Source organism: Tupaia chinensis, unplaced genomic scaffold (genome assembly GCF_000334495.1).
Source record: "Tupaia chinensis unplaced genomic scaffold, TupChi_1.0 Scaffold000002_1, whole genome shotgun sequence".
NCBI lineage: Eukaryota > Metazoa > Chordata > Mammalia > Scandentia > Tupaiidae > Tupaia > Tupaia belangeri.
Window position 1 is genome coordinate 5,579,982 of NW_006159428.1, and position 23,426 is coordinate 5,603,407.

At 43.8% G+C, this 23,426-nt stretch overlaps 1 protein-coding gene across 4 annotated transcripts in view; it reads right to left on the reverse strand.

The window, feature by feature from the left end:
• Positions 1-2,352: 2,352 nt before the first annotated feature.
• The window catches only part of STAU2 (staufen double-stranded RNA binding protein 2), a 375,847-nt gene continuing 354,773 nt past the window's right edge, over positions 2,353-23,426 (reverse strand). For 3 of the 4 annotated variants that reach the window (XM_014589796.2, XM_014589754.2, XM_014589817.2), the window contains 2 exons: positions 5,325-5,413; positions 3,846-4,132 (listed from right to left, as the gene is read on the reverse strand). In XM_014589796.2, the coding sequence (XP_014445282.1) occupies positions 4,039-4,132; positions 5,325-5,413 (183 nt within the window). In that variant the 3' untranslated portion in view covers positions 3,846-4,038. Of the gene's footprint in view, positions 3,370-3,845; positions 4,133-5,324; positions 5,414-23,426 lie in introns of those variants that run through there. The other variant, XM_014589776.2, reaches the window with a different exon arrangement.

A 23,426-nucleotide genomic window follows, 5' to 3' on the forward strand; every position in this document is an offset into this window, starting at 1 on the left:
TAAGAGGTTAGAATATAAAAGGAAAGCTTCTCTAACATGGTAACTTCCAGACGAGTCTTGGCAAGGTGAGATGGAACTCAAGCAGTGCCTGCCAGACATAGACAGTTGGATTTGACCAGGTCTAAGAACACTGTACTTTGAACCAGATGTTATGAAGTCCTTCCTCATGAAGGTGTGTACATGTGATTGTGGAAACAGGGGAATGTACCTGGGGCTGGGGATTGGAATTAGGTCTACTAGACTGTGGAAGGAATGCAAATGCAGACATAGGAAGACAGAGGAAGGAAGGTCCCATGAGTCCACAGTCCTGTGGAGTTAAGTGAGCGTTTATTGGACTTGTCACGTTCTTCCTAAGAGACACCACAGTCCCTCTGGGCTTGAGGGTGTAACACTAACAGTGACACCATAAATTATCATGCATGCCTATCTCTGTCATGTTAACAATGAGACTTAAATTTTATTTCTTTAACGGGTGTTGAATAACAGATCATCCACTTATCCATTTGTTCATGTATCGCTTCATTTCTCAGGTGTCTGAGCCATGACAGGTTAGGCTATGGGAAACTCAAAGATAAGTTCACACTTTACAAAGACAAGTGACTTTAGTGACTTACCAGCTCTCTGGGCAGAACTGCAGATTTGCTATCATTCTTGGCCATAATGACAACAAGTGGCCTTTAGGAACTGAATGCTACGAAACAAACCTGGGCAGTTATAGTGATAACTCATTCACAGTAGGATTTAAACACCAGTCAGATGGAGTGGACTGTATTTCCAATGTCTCTGGGAGCCCCCACACCTCTGCAGAATAAAGTAAGCTTTTTGTTAACCTATTTTTTATTTTGTGGTGCACAAAACTGGCTGGAGTTGTCCAAAAAAAAAAAAAAAAATCACTACTGAGAATGTTTGCTGAGGAAAATAATGCTAAGTCAACTTCTCAGAGGGGTCACTTCAGGGAAGGGGAGGAATGTCTGTCACAGACCATCAGTGGTGTCTCACCATTGATCTTTGGCAAGTTTTTCTGGAAAGGATGGTCAGAGTGCCAAAGTGCAATATTGTATTTCCAATTAAATGTAAAACCAAACCTTTTTCATAAAACACATTGGCCTCCACCTTGGAAAGTGACTACAAAGCTCGGTGCTGATTGAGAAAAGCTGAAAGCAGACACTGTCATTGATAAAGGAGATAAGTCAATCTGTGTCCTTTAAAGAATAATGAGTTCCATTTTTCATCAAAAAGATCGCCTTGTGCAGAAGAAACATTCTTTCAATAAATCTACTTAATGATTTCCCCTCTAATGATATATAGCATTGCGCTTTGGAACAGAGCATTGCAGCAGGTCCCTGCCAGGGACTGCCGGCCACCATCATTTGCATTGGTAATTTAACCCAAGGAAAACCCAGACAGTTCCCAGGAAGTGAGTTCCTGTACGAATTTCCATTTCCCATCCCCAGTAATCAGTTGTGCGCAAGAATAGATACCTCAGCTCTGAGAGGATGACTCCATTTAAGGTAAATGCTTCCCCTACTGGGCTCAGGAGAACCGTGGAGCTTTGTTCCCTGAGCTCATTGCCGTCACAGACCTCACTGCTGTCACAGGCACCTGCTGGCCTTGAGGTGGCTTGATGTCATCCATTGGAGCAGGAGGGAGTCTACCTTTATTGTATTGGACGATAGGAGGACGGCCTTCAGTGCTCCTGCCTGAAGTAGTCCCTGCTCTGCCTGACAGTTTCGACCCTTCTAAGAGAATGATTTGGGGCTGGTGGTGCCCGTGTGAGGCAGCAGAACTCCGTTTCAACCCGATTTACCTTTGTGAACCCCAACTTTATAAACATGCTGTTCTTTGCACAAGGACCCAGCTTTATGTAACAAAGCCTATTTCCTCCAAGGGCACCCAGCCCTCCCGGTCCTGACGGACTTCCCCACATGGGAATCATTAAACACAGCCCTGGAGTTATTTCCTTATGTTGCTGTTTGTTTATTCTCCAGTCGCGTGTGAGTCAGCCAGATCATGATTTGTGGTGGTTTTGCTTGTGAAATCTTACATAATTATATTCCTGTTGTCATGTTGGGTTGAGCAGTTAGACCATGTAGTGTTTTCTCATTGCACAACGTTTGCGAATGAACGCGGAGAAAGCCTGAACAATGAGGTGACGTTAGCCGGTCAGGAACCCGGCCCAAGTCACCCAGGAGGCGGCCCTGCAGTTTCGCAGATACGGCCGGCCGGTCCGTTCCCTCATTCCACTGCAGGGCAGGATGACGAGGCCGGGCGGGGGCCTGGCGCATGGGTTTCACTGTGGCGAGATTTAAAAGAGATGAGAGTGGAGGAACGAAAGAACAGCAATAACAACACTTCACACGGAAACCGACCACACGTTTACTGCATTTGCCCCACGCTGGATTCCAACATGCTGCTCCAGAGCGTGGCTGGCTGTAAGCGACCCCGACAGGCTTTCCCTTCCCCGCTATGGACATTATTTATTTTGATCCTACTCACTGTCCCAAGTCCAGAGGCAGTTACTAAAAACACTCTTGATGCAAACAGTGAGTGGCCACAACGCACGGATGGGGGTGGGCGCGATTTCCACAACAGAGGGTGAATCCAGAAAAATGATACGTAGAGGCCAGACGCCTCCTTAATTGCAAATAGTATTATGGAGCTCAGAACCCACAACCGCTTTGCTCTGCTTTCGTTTGAATTCCTGGAGTATATTGAAACTACTTGCTCCTAACATTATTTCATATTTTTAATCAAATATCTGACCTGATCGAGAAATGTTCGCATACATCTTTGCGTAGTGCACCTTAAAGTTATTCATATTGATACAGGATGATTACAAATATCGGCATAGAAAGAGCAACTGTGACTCTATATGAAGACAACAACCATCACATTCCACAGCACGGCATTGGTTAATTTTCGAATCGTCAAGCATTATTTAAAAAGAGAGAGATTATAACCGAACACAAGCTCCACAACAAAACAATCATAACAACAGAACCAAACCCAGTTTCTCTATTAATCATTGAAGATTTTCGCTCTGTTTCTAACACTTTTCATTAATTGTTATTTTAAGCTCCAGTAGCAGGATCAGATTTCTGCTGCCTCTGGGCAAATGAGTTATGATCTGATCTCAAGTTCCAAGGGAAATGCTCCAAGTTTTATTTTTCCCCAGTTGAATAAACAGTCCCATGTATATTATCTCTTGTGTTAGAATAGTGTTGTCTTCACATAAGACTCAAATAATGGTATTAGTCATTCATTTCCTTGAACACAGACACCCTCATGCGTGCTGACAGGTTTATAAGGATGCGGTGGCAGCCGTGGGTTCTGAGGCTGCTAGATGGCCGACTTTGATTTCTTGCAGTCCTGAGCCATGGATCTGCTTTCGTTTGAATTCCTGGAGTATATTGAAACTACTTGCTCCTAACATTATTTCATATTTTTAATCAAATATCTGACCTGATCGAGAAATGTTCGCATACATCTTTGCGTAGTGCACCTTAAAGTTATTCATATTGATACAGGATGATTACAAATATCGGCATAGAAAGAGCAACTGTGACTCTATATGAAGACAACAACCATCACATTCCACAGCACGGCATTGGTTAATTTTCGAATCGTCAAGCATTATTTAAAAAGAGAGAGATTATAACCGAACACAAGCTCCACAACAAAACAATCATAACAACAGAACCAAACCCAGTTTCTCTATTAATCATTGAAGATTTTCGCTCTGTTTCTAACACTTTTCATTAATTGTTATTTTAAGCTCCAGTAGCAGGATCAGATTTCTGCTGCCTCTGGGCAAATGAGTTATGATCTGATCTCAAGTTCCAAGGGAAATGCTCCAAGTTTTATTTTTCCCCAGTTGAATAAACAGTCCCATGTATATTATCTCTTGTGTTAGAATAGTGTTGTCTTCACATAAGACTCAAATAATGGTATTAGTCATTCATTTCCTTGAACACAGACACCCTCATGCGTGCTGACAGGTTTATAAGGATGCGGTGGCAGCCGTGGGTTCTGAGGCTGCTAGATGGCCGACTTTGATTTCTTGCAGTCCTGAGCCATGGAGCCCGGCTGGGCCTGGTTACTGTCTGCTTTCTCTCTCAGATGCTGGGCTTGTCTGAAAGATTAATACATTAACAAGAGCTGAAGGTCTGGGGTTGCACATCTTCAGACATGTTTATTAGCAGATGGCACATAGGATTCAAAGGTCACCACGAAAGTGACATTTTAAAGTGAAACAACAATATTTATGTTCAGATAGTCTACTGATGAGATCATGTGGAAATGTTTTTGATTAAATTAGCTTATAAATGGCTGCCAATCTATAGACAACTTAAAATGCCATGTCTATTTACCAAGTGTTTTCTTCTCACGCTCTCACCTTCTAAATATTAACGACCAAATGCTGGTTTCTTTCTTTTTCTTTTTTCTCTGTATGCTCATTTAACTGTAGGATCAGTATATCTGGCTTTTCTTTCCTGGGTTATCTATTTTTATTCTCTGTTTAATTCTAAAAATGTCTCCAGTGTGTGTTCTGAGAGCTTACCTGCTTTTATTACTGCTTTGAAAGACTCTGGGTCCAATAATACAAATATAATTACTTTTCATTTCTTTAGTATAAATTTGCTCTCTAGAGAGACTCAAAATTCAGTCTTTAGGTAAGACCTTATGTTCAAAGTTCATAAAAAAGTTATGAGCTGGATTTCAGAAATAACAATTAGAGCTACATTTTTGCCTGTGTTGCCCCTGAGAGCCACACTTCTGTGGCAATGCGTGATCGTATTTTGTACGACTGTGTGAAAAACCAAATTCAGTCCAGGAGAATGCCTTCTCTCAACTTCTTTTTCTTCATGTTTTGCCCACAGTTTAGCAGTTAACAGTATGAAGTGCAAAATAATCTTTTGTGAGTTTTCCAAGTCTCTACAGTCAACAAAATTCACATATATACTTCTGAAAAGTCATTAAGATGCAGAAATAATGAACAATTAGTAGCTTCCAACTTTCATGGACATATCACAGGAGAATGAATATGACTGCCTGAGGTTGTCTAACATGCATGTTATGCAAAAACGGTGCATGGATTTCAATTTTGGGGGGCCCCAAAATAAATTTATAATTTTTCTACAGACTTTTTTGAAGTTCCTTCACATGTACTGTTTTTCATTTATTTACATTTAATTGTATATGGATACTTTTGTAAGTGTGTACACGTCATCGTCTTGATTTTACCTCATTATTATTTTATCCTGTTTTTATCACTTGTACATTTCCAAAATTATGAATGTAAAATACTGACAGGATTTACTCACTTTTCAAGAGAACCTTTTTCAATATTCATTGCCCCATCGATTGGTTCCAGTCCTTGTTCAGAAAACTGTTTCAAGGCACTTAAAGCTGCCTGAAAATGAAAACAAACAAGGAGAGATGTTCACTGACTTTAACGATGAGCAGGTAGTTGGAAGAGAAAGCTGAGGTAAATAGTAAAGGCTAGCGTTTTCCTTAATCTAAATAAATGCTTTTTTGTATCATTTAGCAAAATTACCTGTGAAACTCTGTACATGTACCATGGATACAACACGATGCGTATATATATATTCAGTGCTGTGACAGCTTTATTTGGGTGTCGAGGGGAGAAATCAGGGAAAGATCTCCCTAAGTCTCATGTCTTATCCCTTCCTTCTTCGCAATTTACAAAATCGTGACACCGTACTTGCAAACGTAAGAACACCTAGTATAAGCTTAAAATACCTCAGTGATAGCTTTACACAATTTCTTCTCACTTTGAAACTATTGGGTTGTCTGCAAAGTCATGACACACTTCTGCATAGAAAGCAGAAAAAAATACCTCGTAAGTTTTCTGACAACCTAATATATTCTCCTCCTGTAGACCTAAGGACATCTGATTTTTTTCCAGCTGAAGTTCTCTCCAAAGCTGGCATAAAGGTATTGCTTGATTTTATAAGCATGCCTCAACCCAGTCACAGAATGTTAGCTGAGGAATGGATAACATATACTGGCGGATACCCGGGCCTTGGCATGACCGTATCCTGAGAAGAGAGGGAAAGACAAAATTCAAGCTCCTTGGGCTCTGGGGAGGCAGGCCTGGCTAGGCAGAGCCTCCCAAGGTGTTGATGTGCTTTGGTGCGTGGGCTCCTGAAGGGTGTTGACAGGCTGGTGGAGCCTCGCTGGATAGCTGGGAGGCACCAAAAATGCGACGCTGATAAGATCTACATAACTTGTTGACACTCTTGTGCACGGTCCAAATTGTTATTTCTTTGAATAAGAATTTGGTACTTTGTCCCCTCCCCCACACCCACCACTCCCCTGCTCCATCAGAAAGGCTTTGTTGAGTCTGAGAAAGGTGTGAGCAGTCAGGGTGGTTCTAATCACGGAGAATCCCGCTGGTTCACACGTTGGGCATCTGTACCTTCTCAGTGGCCTTTGAAAAAGAGCTACTCTTGCATTTTCCCGAACTTCTATCTGCTGAGGACCCCCACTGGGTAGCTGACTAATCATGACCGGGTGCATTTTTTTTTCAGCCTTCTTTATTTATCATCTATATTTTGGTTTGATTGATGTTTAAATTAATAGCTTTTTTTTTTAAAGCAGTTTTAGGTTTATAGAATAGATGGTGCACAGCATTCCCATATCTTCCATTCTCCCTTCCCCTTTCTTTCTCTGCCTCTCTCTGGAAAACACATATACCCTCTGGCAATAAAAGAAGAGGCAGAACAAGAAGAAGGAGGAGGAGGAAGGAGAAGAGGAAGAAGAAGAAGGAAAGAAGAAGAAAGAGAAGAGAAGAAATAGTCCTGTCATTTGGGATGACATAGACGAAATTGGATAACATGCTAAGTGAAATAAACACAGAAAGACCAACATCCATGTTCTCACATGTGAGAATGCTTGCCCTTCTTTTTTTCCTTTTTTATTTTTAATTTTTATTGACCAGAGATTACATGTACTCAACAGAGACAGAAAAACAGAGAAACATAGGGAAAAAACACCCCCAATGGGACCTAGTCACACTACAATCACTTCTCCATTTCTCCCTCTTTTGGGTATTTTGGGAACACACACTCACACACACACATGCACACACATATTTGGTGTATTTTCAAAGCTGCCAGCGCTAGGATTTGAACCATGAGGTTGGCCATATGGAATCCAGTTTCTTTAACCACCAGGCAACAGAGCTGGTCCTATTACTATTATGTTTACATTTATTTTCTCCATGAGGGAGAAAGACAGAGTGGATCCCCAACTGGGTCCTGACACCACGATCTACTCCTAGCCTCAAGGAGCCCTGAATTATGGGCACACACACACCCAGCTTACTCAGGGAGGTCCCCAGACTCAAGCCTGGAGCCTTTGCTTGTGGGTCAGCCTTGCAGAGCATTGCATTTTCTCCTGCACCACTGTCCAGCCCTTTACCTTATTAACTCAATGCACTGGTCTGTACACTTGTTATAACCAATTGGCAAACACTGATACATGGCTATTAACTAAAGCCTATAGTTTTCATTAGGATTGCTGTGTTCTACATCATAATGGCATGTACCCACTATTACAGTATCACACAGAGTAGTTTCACTGTCCTAAAAGTCCTCTGGACTCTGCCTGTTTATCCCTCTTTTCCTCTCCCCAAACCTCTGGCTACCACTAGTCTTTTTACTGCTTCTATAATATTGCCTTTTCTAGAATGTCAAAGAATTGCAATCATACAGTATGTAGCCTTTTCAGACTAGCTGTTTTCTTCCTTTCTTTCTTTCTTTCTTTCTTTCTTTCTTTCTTTCTTTCTTTCTTTCTTTCTTTCTTTTTCTTTCTTTCTTCCCTCCTTTTTTGTTTCTTTTTCTTTTTTTTTTTTATTTGCTCTAGGGTGTGTGCATTTGCTTCAGAAGACAGAGAGAGGAAAGAGAGGGAAAGTGAGAAAGCACCTCCTGGAGGGATGGCCACACCACAATCCTTTCTTCTCCATTTATCCTCTCAAAATGTGGGGCATAAAAACACACAATGTGTTTTTCAAGCTGCCAAGTCTGGGATTTGAACTGTGTAGTCAGCCATGTCCAACCATCATAACCACTATGCCACTGGCTGAGCAAAGCTGGCTTTAAAAAAAGGAAAAAAAAAGAGATTAGTTTTATTTCTCCAAGGAGAGAGGGACAGAGAGACAGAAACAGAAATACAGGCACCTCCAACAAGGTCTTCATGCCATGATCCAATCCCAGCCACAGCCAGCACAGGCATGCACATACCTACCCTCCCTGGCATGTACAGGGAGACTCCTGGATGTGAACTTGGAAACTTCCTACCTGAGTCAACCATCATAAAGCATGCAGACTGGGGTTTTTTTTAAAAAAAGAATCATTTTATTTTATTTTATTTTATTTTATTTATTTTAATTTGACCAGAGAGAGACAGAGTGAGAGAGAGAGAGGGAAAGTGAAAAAGCAAGCCACCAGGACTGTGACTTGAACTGTAGTTGGCCATGTGGGAGTCCAGAGCCAAGTCACCTGCTGGCCTGGTCTTCGTTTTTAAATTAAAATTCCTGTATCCAACCAAAAGTAACAGTGTGTTCTTTTCTTTTTCCTTAGATTACTACCTCCCTTCAGATCTTTAAAGGGCCTTCTAGATCAGTTGTGCTAATCTGCACAGGAATTGCAGACCTGGCCTGGGCACCCAGGGGCAGGAAGAGGCTGTGTTCAGGTCTCAGTTCCCCCATTAGCTCTTTGAACCTGGAGTCCTGCAGAGACGAGGTCAGTGTCTCCATCCTATGACTCCTGACACTGCCTACACTGGTGTAGGTTGTCATGGCAGGTAACTGTTCACCTCTGTGGGGAAGAGGCAGAGCGGCGATCTCACTGAGGTACGGCTACAGGCCACCTTGTGTCCCCTTCCAATTATATTGAAGCCTTATACCCCCAATGCCTCTGAATGTGATCTTATTTGGAAATAGGGTCACCACAGATGTACTAAATTAAGATGACGCCATATTGGAATGAGGGGGGCCACCAATCCAATATAACTGGTGTCCTCATAAAATGGGAAATTTGGACACAGACGCACGCCCAGGAAAAACATGTGAAGATGAAGGCAGAGAATGGAGAGATGCGACAGATGCCATGGAGTGCCAAAGGCTGCCAGCACCCAACCTGGAACCAGGAGAGAGGCACGAACAGATCCTCTGTAGCCTCTGCTACACCTTGAGCGCAGACTCATAGCCTCTAGAAGTAGGAGACAGTAAGCTTCTGTTGCTTAAGACACCCAGCCCTTTCTCCCAGCAGGGGGAGCACTCTAAGAGAGGCATGCCACAGCTTTTCTTCAGGGAGAGCAGAATCAATATTTCTCTCTTTCTTGAATGTTTCCTTTTATTATTGTTTTATTATAAAAAGTTTGTTCTTACAGAAAAATCAGAATATATAGACAAGCAAAAAGAACGTGAAAATGTCTACAATTCCACTAACATGTCCGTCTCTATCTCCTCCCCATGTCTCCACATCGCCTCCTGGGCCAGATCTTGCAAGTGCTTTGTAGCCTGTTCTTTCCACTAACTGAACGGTTTCCCATACACAGGAGCATTTCAATAGCATTACTTTTCATGACCATCAGTCTCCTGTTGACTTTTGATGCCCTTCTACATTTAGGCTAGTTCCGTTTTTTTTTGTTTGTTTGTTTTTTGTTTTTTTTTTTTAAGGTTTTTTAAGAGGCGTGTGCTCTTGCCAGAGAGAGACACAGAGAGAGGGAAAGTGAGAAGTCATCCCCTCGAGGATGGCCACGTGCAATCCTGTCTCCTCCATTCTCCTCTGGGGGTTTTGGGCATACATCCAGCATGAGTTTCAAGCCTCTGGTCCAGTACTTGAACCATTCAGTTGGCCATTTGGGATCCAGTGCCCTAATCTCCACACTACCTGCTGGCCCCAGTTCCAATTTTAAGCTGTTATTGGCCTTGGTGCTCAGAACTATTCTGTGGGCCATATGAGAAAACTAGTTTTGTCATCTTACAACCCTGCCTTTATTTTCAACATGTTCATCCTGATTACTTATCCACTAGCCTTGGCTTTGACTGGAGTTTTGCTGCTTTCAAAAATTAAATGTAGCTGGGGCAGGCAGGTGACCTGGTGGTTAAGGGCGCCAGACTTTCACATGACCGGTCACGTTCCGAGTCCCAGATCTAGTGACTTGCTTTCTCATTTTCTCTCTCTCTCTCTCTCTTTCTCTCTCATCAAATAGAAGATGAATGAATAAATAAATACAGTTAAATTTTTAAAAATTCTTAAAAAAAAAAAAATGCACCCTTGGGACCAGCAGATGGTGTAATGGACTCTCATTTAGTTGACTGCGGATCAAGTCCCAGATTGACTTAAACTCATGCCAGGTGCATGTGCGTGTGTGCCCAAAGATCCCAAAAGGAGAGTGGAGGAGAGGGGATTGTGGCATGGCTATCCTCCCTGGGGGGTGATTTCTCACTTTCAGTTTCTCTGGTGAGCAAAAGTCTCTCTAAAAATAAAAAAAAAAGAAAGAAAAAAAGAAAACTAAACACACCCTCAAAATATCCAGGTTTGGACCATCCCTTTCACCTCCCAAAAAAAGGAATTTGCAGAGGAATTTGACTTCCACTGAGGTGTCTTCTGAGTGCTCAAGGGATGAGCATGGTTCTGTAGGGGTGCACCTTCTTGCAGGCTGGTCACACCCACCTGAGCCTGTTGTCCCCTCACCTTGGCATGTGGGGTGCTAAAAGCCATGCCCACGTACTTCTAGGCACTAAAGACAATCCACACCTGACCTGTCTAGATATCCCCAACTTGGTGGGGCAGGCTAATGAACTTAGACCTCCTGGTATAGTCAATAATTTTGAATAAATGATCAGCTATTTTGTTCTTGTCCATTAATACATGAATTACTGGGGGAACCAGCAGTTAGCGTAATGGCTATGTCACTGGACTCCCACATAGTTGACCACGGTTCATGTCCCAGACCCGGTGGCTTAAAACTCACGCTGGGTACGTGTGCATGTGTGCCCAAGATCCCGAGAGGAGAATGGAGGAGAAGGGATTGCGGTGTGACCATCCTGGAGGATGGTTTCTCACTTTCTATCTCTCTGTCTGTCTCTCTCTCTCTCTTTCTCTCTCTTTCCAGTGAACGCACAAGCCCTATAGCAAAAATCTCTTAAAAAAAAAAAAAAAAGAATTGCCTCAATACTGGGGATCACTGACCGGCTTCCAAGTTTAGGACTCTTGGCGACCACTCTTCCATTGGAAGACAGAGGCACATTTGACACAAAGACTAGGTCTCAGAAGCAAGTTCAGCGTTTCAGCTCTTGCCAAACCTCTTGGATGATTTTATCAACATCTCAGATGGGTTCTGCATGCACTGTAAAAAATATCTGTCATCATTTAAAGAATGTCCTACAGGCCAGAGTGGCGGGGTGGCCATGTGCTTTTTCCCTTGATGCCATGAACGGATTTTCAGAATTCTTGCAGGGCTGCTTCCCTCCAAAGGCATGCTTAAAAGACTTCCAAATAGCTGCTCTTATCTACCCAGTGAGGTCACTCGACCCACACCTTATTGATAATCCTGAACACAATAGCTTAAGTATGACAGGACTTCTTCCTAATGTTTAAAAGATAGTGCAGACAGTTTATCTTAACTTCTGTAAACAGTAGTAGCTACCACTTGATGAGCATCACTCAGCCATAGTCATGGGACTGGGCCCTTTCCCAGCAAGAAATCAGGTGTTACCACCACCCTGCAAGGTAACTCTTACCTATGATGAAAGAGAGGTTCAGAGAATTCAGTCACCTCCTTGAAGTTGCATAGCCAGTAAGTGGCAAAGTTCTGAACCCAGCCTACATTCTTGACCTATCACTTCTAGGTCTCCAAACTTAAAAACGCTCACATTCAGCCTAACCAACGTCAGCACAATTTCTTTCAACATCATTATTTCAAAATCACTCTTATTAACCTGTTACATACTCATTCTGTTAATATTTCCCACAGTGGGACCAGCAGATGGAGTAATAAATATGTCACTGGACTCCCACATGGCCAACTGTGGTTTGAGTCCTGGACCCGGCAGCTTGAAACTCACGCCAGGTGCATGTGCATGAATGCCCAAAATCCTGTGAGCAGAAGGGATTGCTGCATGGCCATCTCCCCTAGGGGTGATTTATCATTTTTTGTCTCTCTGGTGAGTGCATGCACCCTACATCAAACATCTCTCTAAATAAAAAATATAGGTCCCACAGTAATTACTTAAGCTGTGCTTATAAAGTTATCCCCATTTTCTAGGAAAGAGACTTATTTTCTTGTGGGGATCACATGGCTTCCCACCCATAGTTGTCTCACAGCCCTGGGTTACCTCCCAATGCTTCACCCAGCACTTATGTAACAATTGCACTTTGGTCTAAAACTAAACGACTATGGTAAGGAGTTTGTCACTTAGAATTATCCAGTGACCACAAATGAGACCGACTCTCCATTTCTTTTCTTTTCTAATTGTCAGAGGGCATGAACAGTTGCCAGAGAATCAGAGCATATGAGAGAGAGAAGGCTCCCCACCATGGGGCACGGTCATGCTGCAGTTCTTTTTTCTCCATTTCTCCACCCCATTAGGATTTGGGACACGCCACACACACACACACACACACACACACACACACTAGCATGTTTCTCAAACCACCATAGGTAGGATAAGAACCTTGGCTGGGATTTGGCCACTCACGCACAGGACTTAACTGCTGTGCCATAGGGCCGGCTTGATTCTCTGTTTCTTAATGTCCTGAAAGTAATGAGTCTTGCCCCCTTTCCTTGTCTCCTCACTCCATTTTCCTCGTCTTTGTTTCAGTGATAGAGAGACATACCCTGGGCAGGATCACATCATGCCGTGACCCCCCTTCCCCAGTCCTCACGCTTCTCAGGATCCTGGGCACACGTACCTGTTGCATTTTTCAGGCCAAGCCAACCTAGGGATTTGAATTCACGGCCATGTGGTTTAGGGCTTTGTAGGGCACTTGTGTTACCACTGGGCCCCCTTTTTCTGAAGAGTGTTTAGTTTCTCGCCTCCCTGTGCTTGCTATCAAGAAGGAGACATGAGCTCTACGTTTTGCTGGGATTGTGGCGTAGAGGATACTGCAGCGAGCAGGAGGCTGGGACTGCAAAGGCGGAATGGAGAAAGAAGTAAGGGCTTGGCTGTGATGTAGAGATAGCGATCAACTCCATGTGCAGAGGAAGCAGAGGTGGGCAGGGGCTGGCTGCCCCAGCACCTCCTCTTACAAGTACTAACAGAACACTCAGGGCAGCTTCCTCCCCACTTGGCATATGTGCAACTGAGGAATCAAGAGCTCACCTCCCATCCTCACTCCTAATTCATTACCCACTGTTTTCCCAGAAAGGTCACTTTACAGTAAAGAATTCCATGGAAGGAGGTGGGTTTTGCTTCTGTCTTTGCAGTAAAATGTCCACAAGAACAGGACTGTGCACAATGCCTGGAAAAGCGACATTGTATTTAGTGAGATCCAATTATAAACCGTGGGCACAAGCAAAGGCACCTTTGCAATCAGAGCGACTTTGTCAAAGAACGATGCAACACATTGACTTTGTGAACAAACACTGACCTTTCGCAGCCCCCCGAACGTTTTATTTTGGACTTCCAAACCAGTCCAGAAGATGGTAAAGTCGACAAAATTCTCATGCTTAAACTATTTGATCTTAATAAACTCTTAACTTGCTAGAGGCCAATTGTTTAAAAAAATTCAAAACATATTAGAAATATGCTAGATCATACTAAGGGCCACTTTATTAGGAGGGAGGGAAACACCAAATACCCTGCATTTGGGAGAGACATACTTGAAGCCTGTTCTGAATTTTAGAAGTTTTAAATTTTGTATTTACTGAGAGGGTAAATAGAGGGCAAGATGTTCCACTCCTACTGTCTACAGTTCGCCCTTTTAGCGTGGATAATTTGCTGTGTGATAAATGTAAACTAATCTTGGGGAGTCGTGGGAAGGAGGCAGATCTGGGTGCTTTAATGAGGAACATCCTGAATGATGCTTAAACCCAGTTGTGTAACTTCCCACACACTGTGGATTAGAGAATTTCAAAGATACACTAACATAAGTACCCAGAACGCTCCATAAGTCTCCGGCCATAAACAAATAGACAACTAAATGATTTCATTTCCAAGGTCAGAAGATGTTTTCCTAGCAAATCAAAACAAACACACTCAGCATCCATTTGTATGTCACCGCGGCCTACCAACTGGAATCTTAAACTTCACGTTTGTGCCAATTAACATGTTCTTTAACAAAAGGAAAGTCCTTCCAAGACTACAAATGCAGTTCGTTCCAAAGGAGAAAAATGATGTATGGATGATGTTTCTTTTCCGTATTCTTATCTTTTTAGCTCAACCCTTACATCTATTTGTGTGTGAGTACGTGTCTCCCTTAGAGGAAAGGATCTGCATAGATACGTAGAAATATTTTTGTCCCTAGAAGAGTTTCCAACTGTTTTGTGAGTAAAGCCGCACAGGTTCTCGAACAGATGTCGCTACCATTTCATGTGTCGCTTGTTTTGTGCGTAGTTATAGCAATGCCAGAAACATGATGCCAATAAGATATTTTCCATGCCGATTTGATAGTCTTGGTTTGCACGTGTGCGTGTGTGTGTGAGAGACCACAGAATCGAGGTGAGTCTAGTTCTTTCTGCAAGTTCTAACTTTCCTCTCGTCAATTAGCAATGAACAAATCATCTTCAAACCTGTGGCTATTTTTCCTGCTCCTTCTTCAGGGATTAAGTAGTTTGCAATGATAGTGCAGTGGCATTAGGTCATTTTCTGAGGGACAACCATACTCTTCATTAGCAATGTGAATTTTAATTTATCACCTGATGACGCTCAATTCCTTACAGAGTCTTTAACTATGATGCCCAATTAATTTTTTATAACCTGTTTTTTATTTTTAACTCCACACTTTCCTCATCCACTTCATATCCTGAGTCCCAGAAACAAGCTGTTCCCATTAAAGTCAATGGTAATCATGCATGTCTGAGTGTGGCCTTCATTTTTTAAGTAAGTGTTCAAGGTTTGTCATGCCTGTGCTCATGTTGAACTCTTCCTGGGAGCAGAACTCACTGCTAGATTCATCTGAGAATACACACAGCGGTCATACATGCAGGTTATCAGAGCAGTGTTCTTCCATGAAGAAGTGACAGGCTTCAAATGTAACTGTCTTGATCTACGGTTGAGGACTTCCCTAACCTCTCATTCCAACAATCTCTGAGACTGACCCTACAAAAGAACTTCAATGAGCTCAAAGAAAGAAGGAATTAAAGTACAAGTTTATTTTGGTGAAAAAAAAAAAAAAACACTGAAATCTACACATAGTTTTCGCATGGTACGCTTTCCATGAACTTTTTGAAGAGCCCGCACATATTAAATCATTTAATTCATTGATAAAGAAGAAGGTTCTTCAGTAAGCTTGAAGGTTTACTGTCCAAAGAATGTGCATTTTAGTGTTTCTAAGTTATCCCTTTCTTGCTTTGAAAGGCCTATAATTAAATGCCAGGTCTCGCCTTAGGAAAAACAAGAAAAACCAAAAAGAGACTCATATTTCTAAACTTTATCCCATTACAATAAGCTCTTCCATCTATTATATTTCAGATGACTCAATGATACAACATTTAAACAAATGAGAAAAAGAGCATACTGAACTTTCATTAACCCACTTGCTGCTCTGCTTTCTAACAATTTCATTATAACCTGTGTTTTTCATTCATGCTCCCCAATCCTATTAGTTCGGGTAATTTCCATAAAATTGGTGCTTTATAAAGTGGCTTACATTCGGAACAAAGGAAGGGCTGCCTGCTAAGGAGGTGGTTACTCATTGTGGAAAAGTAGGAATAGGGTAGAAGGTTGGAGAGACACACAGATTGTAGACAGTGGCCTAAAACAAAGAACAGGTGTTTTCACTCTAGAATTTGGAGAATTAGTTCAAAATTGAGCACTTAAACTACAGACTTAGCCCCCTCTATTTCCGTGGTCAGGCTCTTAGGATAGGTAATCCCTAGAGCTGCCAGCCTTGACAACAATTCAGCGCTGAGTTTAAAGCAGGATTAAGTGCGCTGAGGAATGTGTTCAGCGTGTTTAGAACACACTTGAGCAGCAGCATCCACACTGCCATGTCTTTCTCTAAGCACGCTGTGTTTTCCCGACATTATTCCTTTCCAAAATTGGGTCTTATCCTTTATTTCATTATTTCTGATTCCACACACAGTCCCATTCGTTAAGGGGTTTACTGACACACAGCATCGGGCACATTGCAGTATTGCCACGGCAAGGAGTTACCATGGTGGTGTCACTGTGGTCAGCAGAGTGATGGGCCCAGACAGTGTCTGTGTCCGAGTCCCAGAATCTGCAACTACAGCACCTCACACAACACAACTGTGATTAAGGTGTGACTGCTGTGATGGGAAGATTAGCCTGGGTTATCCAGGTGGTCATAACTCCTTACAATCAGGGAACCTTCCCTGACTTTGGTCAGAGGAGAAGATGTGTAGGAAAGAATGGCCAAGGAGATGCAGTGTCATTGGTTTTGAAGATAGAAGAAGGGGGAACCAGCAATTAGCATAATGGCTATGTCTCTGGACTCCCACATAGTCGACCACGGTTCGCGTCCCGGACCCAGTGGCTTAAAACTCACGCTGGGCACGTGTGCGTGTGTGCCCAAGATCCTGAGAGGAGAATGGAGGAGAAGGGATTGCAGTGTGACCATCCCCCCTGGGGGGTGATTTCTCGCTTTCTGTCTCTCTGTCTCCCAATCCTATTAGTTCGGGTAATTTCCATAAAATTGGTGCTTTATAAAGTGGCTTACATTCGGAACAAAGGAAGGGCTGCCTGCTAAGGAGGTGGTTACTCATTGTGGAAAAGTAGGAATAGGGTAGAAGGTTGGAGAGACACACAGATTGTAGACAGTGGCCTAAAACAAAGAACAGGTGTTTTCACTCTAGAATTTGGAGAATTAGTTCAAAATTGAGCACTTAAACTACAGACTTAGCCCCCTCTATTTCCGTGGTCAGGCTCTTAGGATAGGTAATCCCTAGAGCTGCCAGCCTTGACAACAATTCAGCGCTGAGTTTAAAGCAGGATTAAGTGCGCTGAGGAATGTGTTCAGCGTGTTTAGAACACACTTGAGCAGCAGCATCCACACTGCCATGTCTTTCTCTAAGCACGCTGTGTTTTCCCGACATTATTCCTTTCCAAAATTGGGTCTTATCCTTTATTTCATTATTTCTGATTCCACACACAGTCCCATTCGTTAAGGGGTTTACTGACACACAGCATCGGGCACATTGCAGTATTGCCACGGCAAGGAGTTACCATGGTGGTGTCACTGTGGTCAGCAGAGTGATGGGCCCAGACAGTGTCTGTGTCCGAGTCCCAGAATCTGCAACTACAGCACCTCACACAACACAACTGTGATTAAGGTGTGACTGCTGTGATGGGAAGATTAGCCTGGGTTATCCAGGTGGTCATAACTCCTTACAATCAGGGAACCTTCCCTGACTTTGGTCAGAGGAGAAGATGTGTAGGAAAGAATGGCCAAGGAGATGCAGTGTCATTGGTTTTGAAGATAGAAGAAGGGGGAACCAGCAATTAGCATAATGGCTATGTCTCTGGACTCCCACATAGTCGACCACGGTTCGCGTCCCGGACCCAGTGGCTTAAAACTCACGCTGGGCACGTGTGCGTGTGTGCCCAAGATCCTGAGAGGAGAATGGAGGAGAAGGGATTGCAGTGTGACCATCCCCCCTGGGGGGTGATTTCTCGCTTTCTGTCTCTCTGTCTCTCTCTGTCTGTCTGGCGAGCACACGTGCCCTACAGCAAAAAAAAACCTCTCAAAAAAAAAAAAAAAAGGATGGAAGAAGGGAGCTATGGGTCAGGGACAGCAGGTGGCCTCTGGGAGATGAAAAGAGAAGACAATGATTTCCCTTCTGGAATCTTCGGAGACCTTCATTTTAGCCCAGTGAGACCCCTGTCTGACTTCTGGCCTACACAATGGTAAAATAACACACTTGTGTCATTTTGATTCTTTTTTTTTTTTTACTTGTAGTGTGTTTGCCCATGTGCGAAAGAGGGAAACACCCTCCACACAGTCTGGTCATGCTAGGATCTCCCTCCTCTGGTCCTCAGCCCATAGGATCCTGAACACTTGAGCACACACCTTGTGTGTTTCTGGCTGACTAAGCAGGGGAATTGAACTTGTGGTCACTATATGGGAACCCAACTTTTCTCGGGCAGTGCATTACCACTGCACCATGAAGCTAGGCTCATTGGTATTGTTTTAAGCTACTGGGTCTGTGGTAATTTGTTATAACAGCAAGAGAAAACATACACTCTCAGTCAAGGAAGGGAAAGGTCTTGGCATTGGGAGTCTGTCACATCTGGATTAAAATTCCAGTTCTGCTGCAGACCCACTGTGTAATCTTATACAAGTTACTTAACTTCTCTGAGCTCTTTTGCAACTGTAAATTGAGACGACAGTACCTATTGCTTGGACTGTTTCTTTCTTGTTTTTGCTCTCTCTTCAACCCAAAATCCAGTCATAAAATCCTTTATCCTCCCTCTCTCCATGGTCATAGATGTCCAGTTTTCACATATTTTTCTTCATTTCTTCATCCCACTGCTTACTCATTCATCTTGCTAAGAGAACCCTCTATTAAACCTTCCTTGTAATCAAAAGCCATTAATAGGGACTAGCAAATGGCATAAGAGTTATGTCGCTGGACTCTCACATAGTCAACTGCGGATCGAGTCCTGGACCTGGAGGCTTAAAACATGTTGGGCACGTGTGCATACATACTCAAAATCCCGAGGGGAGAATGGAGGAGAAGGGATTGCGGCGTGGCCGTCCCCAGGTGATTTCTCACTTTCTGTCTGTCTCTCCAGAAAGTGCAGGTGCTCTATAGCAAAAATCTATCTCTCCAAAAAAAAAAAAAAAAAAAAGTCTTTAATAATTCCCGATTCTAGAATAACATCCCATACCTTCAGCCTGGCATTCAGGGCCTCTTTTGGCTGGCACCATTCTACTTCACAACCCCGTTTACTGCCAGTTCACGAAGGGTGATCTCCGACTCAGCAGACTTGGGAACACATGGAAGATGCCAACACTGTCAGCAAGCACCCCTGGCTGGTCACCTGGAGTGACATTCCACTTATGCACATCTTCTGCCTGGTCACATTGGGTGCCGCTGTCTGCTGGAGATGCCTGAGTTCTCCATCCTCCACACCTTTGCCCCTGCAGTCTTTCCTACTTTCAAGGTAGACTTCCCTCGTTCCCAGCCTGCCTCCCACCTCTTGATTCCAGCAGCTCTTGCCATTTGTCTCCCTAAACTGTGAGCCGTCCTCATGGGTTTCCATTCTGTCCCCCAGGTGTTGGCCAGTGACGGCTGGTGGAGCCATTTCCCTCTTTGAAATGACCATGGTGAGTGTGCATGACATCCTCAAGGAATCATCCTTGATTGACTACCCATCGGCGTCTACCTGAAGAGCCCCCAGACAGAGAAGAGCTCCCAGGCACATCTCTTTTTTATTTTCTCTCTATCCTGAGAGTCTGCATCTTGTCCTGCTTTGCTTTCCTCATGGCAGGGCATCCCCCAAAGTTCTCTGCTTCTCTTACACAGCCCTGTACTCCCACCCATGGGGTCTGTGGCCAGAAAGCCATGGGAGATGTAGTCCTGTGAGGGCTGGGTTGTATCTACCCATGGGATGAAAGGTCCTCCTGCCCCTTAATTTACCTGCAAGTGGTAGGTAAGAGTTATTTATTTATTTATGTATTTATTATTTTTTTTAACCTAGCCATTGCATCACTGTGATAAATGCAAGCACCCTGTAAGCTGGAAGCCATTTGGCAAGGGTGGTTCAGATCCCTGGGTCACCAGGTGCAAGTGTACATGCCCAGTATCCTAATGAGCTGGAGGGCTAGATATACAGGGGAACGCTGGACTGACGTCACTGAGGTTATACTGGGTGACACCCATCAGCCAGGACTAGATGTCAGGGGGAGGCAGGCAGCTGTGAAGGCCCTCTCATCTTCCAGGCTCCCTCAGGCCCAGAGGTAGGCTTGCTTACCTGGACAAGGCTGCACAGGTCAAGAACACCAGCGCATTTGCAGTGTGAGAAAAGGTGTGGCCAGGTGACTTTTAGAGCTGTGTACCATGTTTTGAGTGTGGTTTGAAAGATGAGTTCTGATGCTGAGGGGTGAACACGTGGGTGTGAGCTTCACCACTGGTCATGTAAGAAAGTGTCTATCCCTTGTTGTTCCTCAACATCTGTTTAGAAAGCTCAAACTATCCTGTTATAGGGATTAAGTGATGCCTATGGACTTCCTGGAGTCCATAGTCCTAGTTCTGCATGTGGATGCAGGGCTGGAAAATGTTCAACGACTGACTCTCTGGGAGGAAAAATCCCCAACTGAAGCATCTGTTGATCCTCCCACCATGTGTAATTCCAGGCTTCCAAGATGACTTCAGTGACCACATGGTTGGGAAAACCTGCCTGAGTTGGCTACCACGAGCCAGCAAAGGCTGCCCCAGCCCCTCACTGTGTGGAAATGGCTCCAGCTCCCTGAATCCTGCTGGGATGCTGGACAGCAATGTGGTCAGGAGCCTGGGATTTGCAGCTGAGCAAACCTGGGCTCAATGCCTGGCTCCTCCTCTGACTAGGCATGCAAACTTGGCCCAGTAAAAGTCTCCATTATTAAGGGATGTAGCATCTTGTGTTGAGGTTCTCACTCTGTTATAATGGCTTTCTACTTAACTTGTTTAATCTTCCAAGTCACCACAAATAGGCTCAAATCTCTACCCCAGGTAAAATGGATGCTTCTGAGCAAGACCATATGGCCTGTTTCTGGTAGATGTGGAAAATGGACCCAAGTACCCAGGCTGTGGCCAAAACTTCTTAACTACATTGTACCACCTCTCAATCCAGGGAGGGAATGTGTCCTCTGAGTGCTCTGGATGAGCCAGACCAAATCATGAAGCCCTATAAGAGAAAAAGTCCGGGCTGCAGGAGCTGAGAATATGGGGTTCCCTCTTTGATCCACCCCATCACTTCTCTTACGGTCCCCTGAGCTGTGGTCTTCAGGTCAGTGAAGCACTGGGGGAGTGTGAATTCACAAGGTACAGAGCTGGCAGCAAGGGCTGCTGGACTGCTCTGGCAAGGAGGGGTTGGTGACAGCCCAGGCGGACTCCAAGCAGGCAAGCTTGACCTCAACAACGGGACCTTTCAGATGAAGCCAAGATTTGGAGTCGGGAGAATCTGAAGACATTGACTGGGAAGCCAGATAGGTTGGGACCAGGTCTTCACTGCTAACCGGAACCTCTAAAGGAATGCATGTTATCCACAATTTCACATTTTTTCTTACACTGAAAGGGTAGATTTTGTTTGGCTGCTGGGACCCCTTTCCTTCTTGCTTATCCTCTTACCCTCTTCTCAGCTGCTTGTGCTGCTGCCTTTTCCTTATTTACTTTTTTTTTTTTTTTAAAGAGGGATTTTTGCTATAGGGTGCATGCACTCACTGCATAGACAGACTCTATTCTCCTCTTAGGATTTTGGGTATGCACACACGTGCACCTGGTGTGTTTTAAGCTGCTGGGTCCGGGACTCAAACAGTGGTCAACTACATGGTAGTCCAGTGATGTAACCACTGCTGGTTTCCTCCTTATTTACTTTTAAAGCCCATCCTCAGAACTTTTATCTTCTCTATCAATATCCTTTCCGAGGACCAGCAGTTAGTGTAATGGCTATGTCGCTGGACTCCCATGTAGTCGACCACGGTGTGAGTCCCAGACCCGGTGGCTTAAACTCATGCTGGGCGCGTGTGCGTGCGTACCCAAGATCCCAAGAGGAGAATGGAGGAGAAGGGATTGTGGCGTAGCCATCTCCCCTGCAGGGGAGGGGTGTGATTTCTGCTTTTTGTCTCTCTGTTTCTGTCTGGTAAGCGCATGTGTCCTATAGCAAAAAACCTCTCCAAAGAAAATCCTTTCCCTAGATGATTTCATTGAGGCTGATGGGTTAAATCCTGTGTAAATCCTGATGGCACCAAATTCCTATCTTATCCTAACTGCTGCCCTAGAATCCACATTATCTGACTGCCTAGCAGATTGCTCTGATAAACATTTCAAACCTGCCCACACTGAACTCTTGGTTACCATCCTTAAGCCACTTCTCCCCCAAGAAATGGTGCCCTCTTGCAGCCAGCTGCTCAGGTGGAAATCCTAGGGATCGTGCTTGTCTCCCACACCAGACCCTTTTGCAAGTTCTGTTGGTCCCTCTTTGAAATGCATCCAGGGTTTACTTCTCCCCACCTGCTCTGCTACCATTCTAGCCAAGTCACTGTCCTCCGTCAGGGACACCATGCCCTAGCTCCTAGTTGCCTCTCTCTGTCTATCCCAGCCTACCTATAGCCTATCTCTTGCATATATCTAGAGTGATTTCTTCCAAAAGTAGATGAGAACAGGTCACTATCCTATTCAAAACCCTTCAGGGCTTCTCATTGCAATGAGAAGAAAACCCCCAATTCTAGACGACTACTACGTGACCCTGCCACATCTGCTTCTCCAGTCTTTCACCTGCCATGATCCCCAAGACCATGGAACTCCCACACATCAGCCTCTTGGCTCTTCTTAGAACTCCCTGAGTGCATTCCCAGCGCAAGGACTTCCATATGCCGTTCTTAGACCTGGGCACTCTTCTCCCCGTTTTTCACATGTCTCACCCCCCTCCCCAAGCTGTCCAGTTCTCCACTCAAATGGCCCCACCTCATGAGTACTGGATGGAAAAGATCACATCGCTTCTATTCTGATGTTCTCACATCCCTTATACTGCCGAATTTTCAGTAAATTTTTATTAAAATGTCATCACCCTTGAAATTTTTATTATATATTTAACCATTTACTTGTTCGTTCTTTGTATCTCCAGTTAGATTCTAAGTCCCATGAGGACAGACATTTGTTTCACTTATTGTTGAATATTGAGCGCCTAAAACAGCAGACTCTCAATGAATGATTGAAAGAATGAATGAATGGTTAAAAAGATGGTGGCCATATTCAATAATATCAAAGCCACCTCTTATATGCAATTTTATTAACTGTCAGAAGTTCCCTATGGAAATTAGGGAGATTATTTCCCTATTCCCTGAAGTCCAGAAATGAAGACTGATTATACAGCTGGCGTAGAGGCTGCTAAATGTTGGTCTTTCAAATGAAGTAAGTAAATTAAGTACCCACGCTAGGTCTCCAATGTGGGTGTCCCCATGTGTTGTAAACTTATTTTACGCCAATGACTTTGGAAGAAAATTTATTGGGATTAGCGTAAATATTGTTTCTAGGAAAGTTTTTTTTTTTTTTTTTTTTTTTTTTTA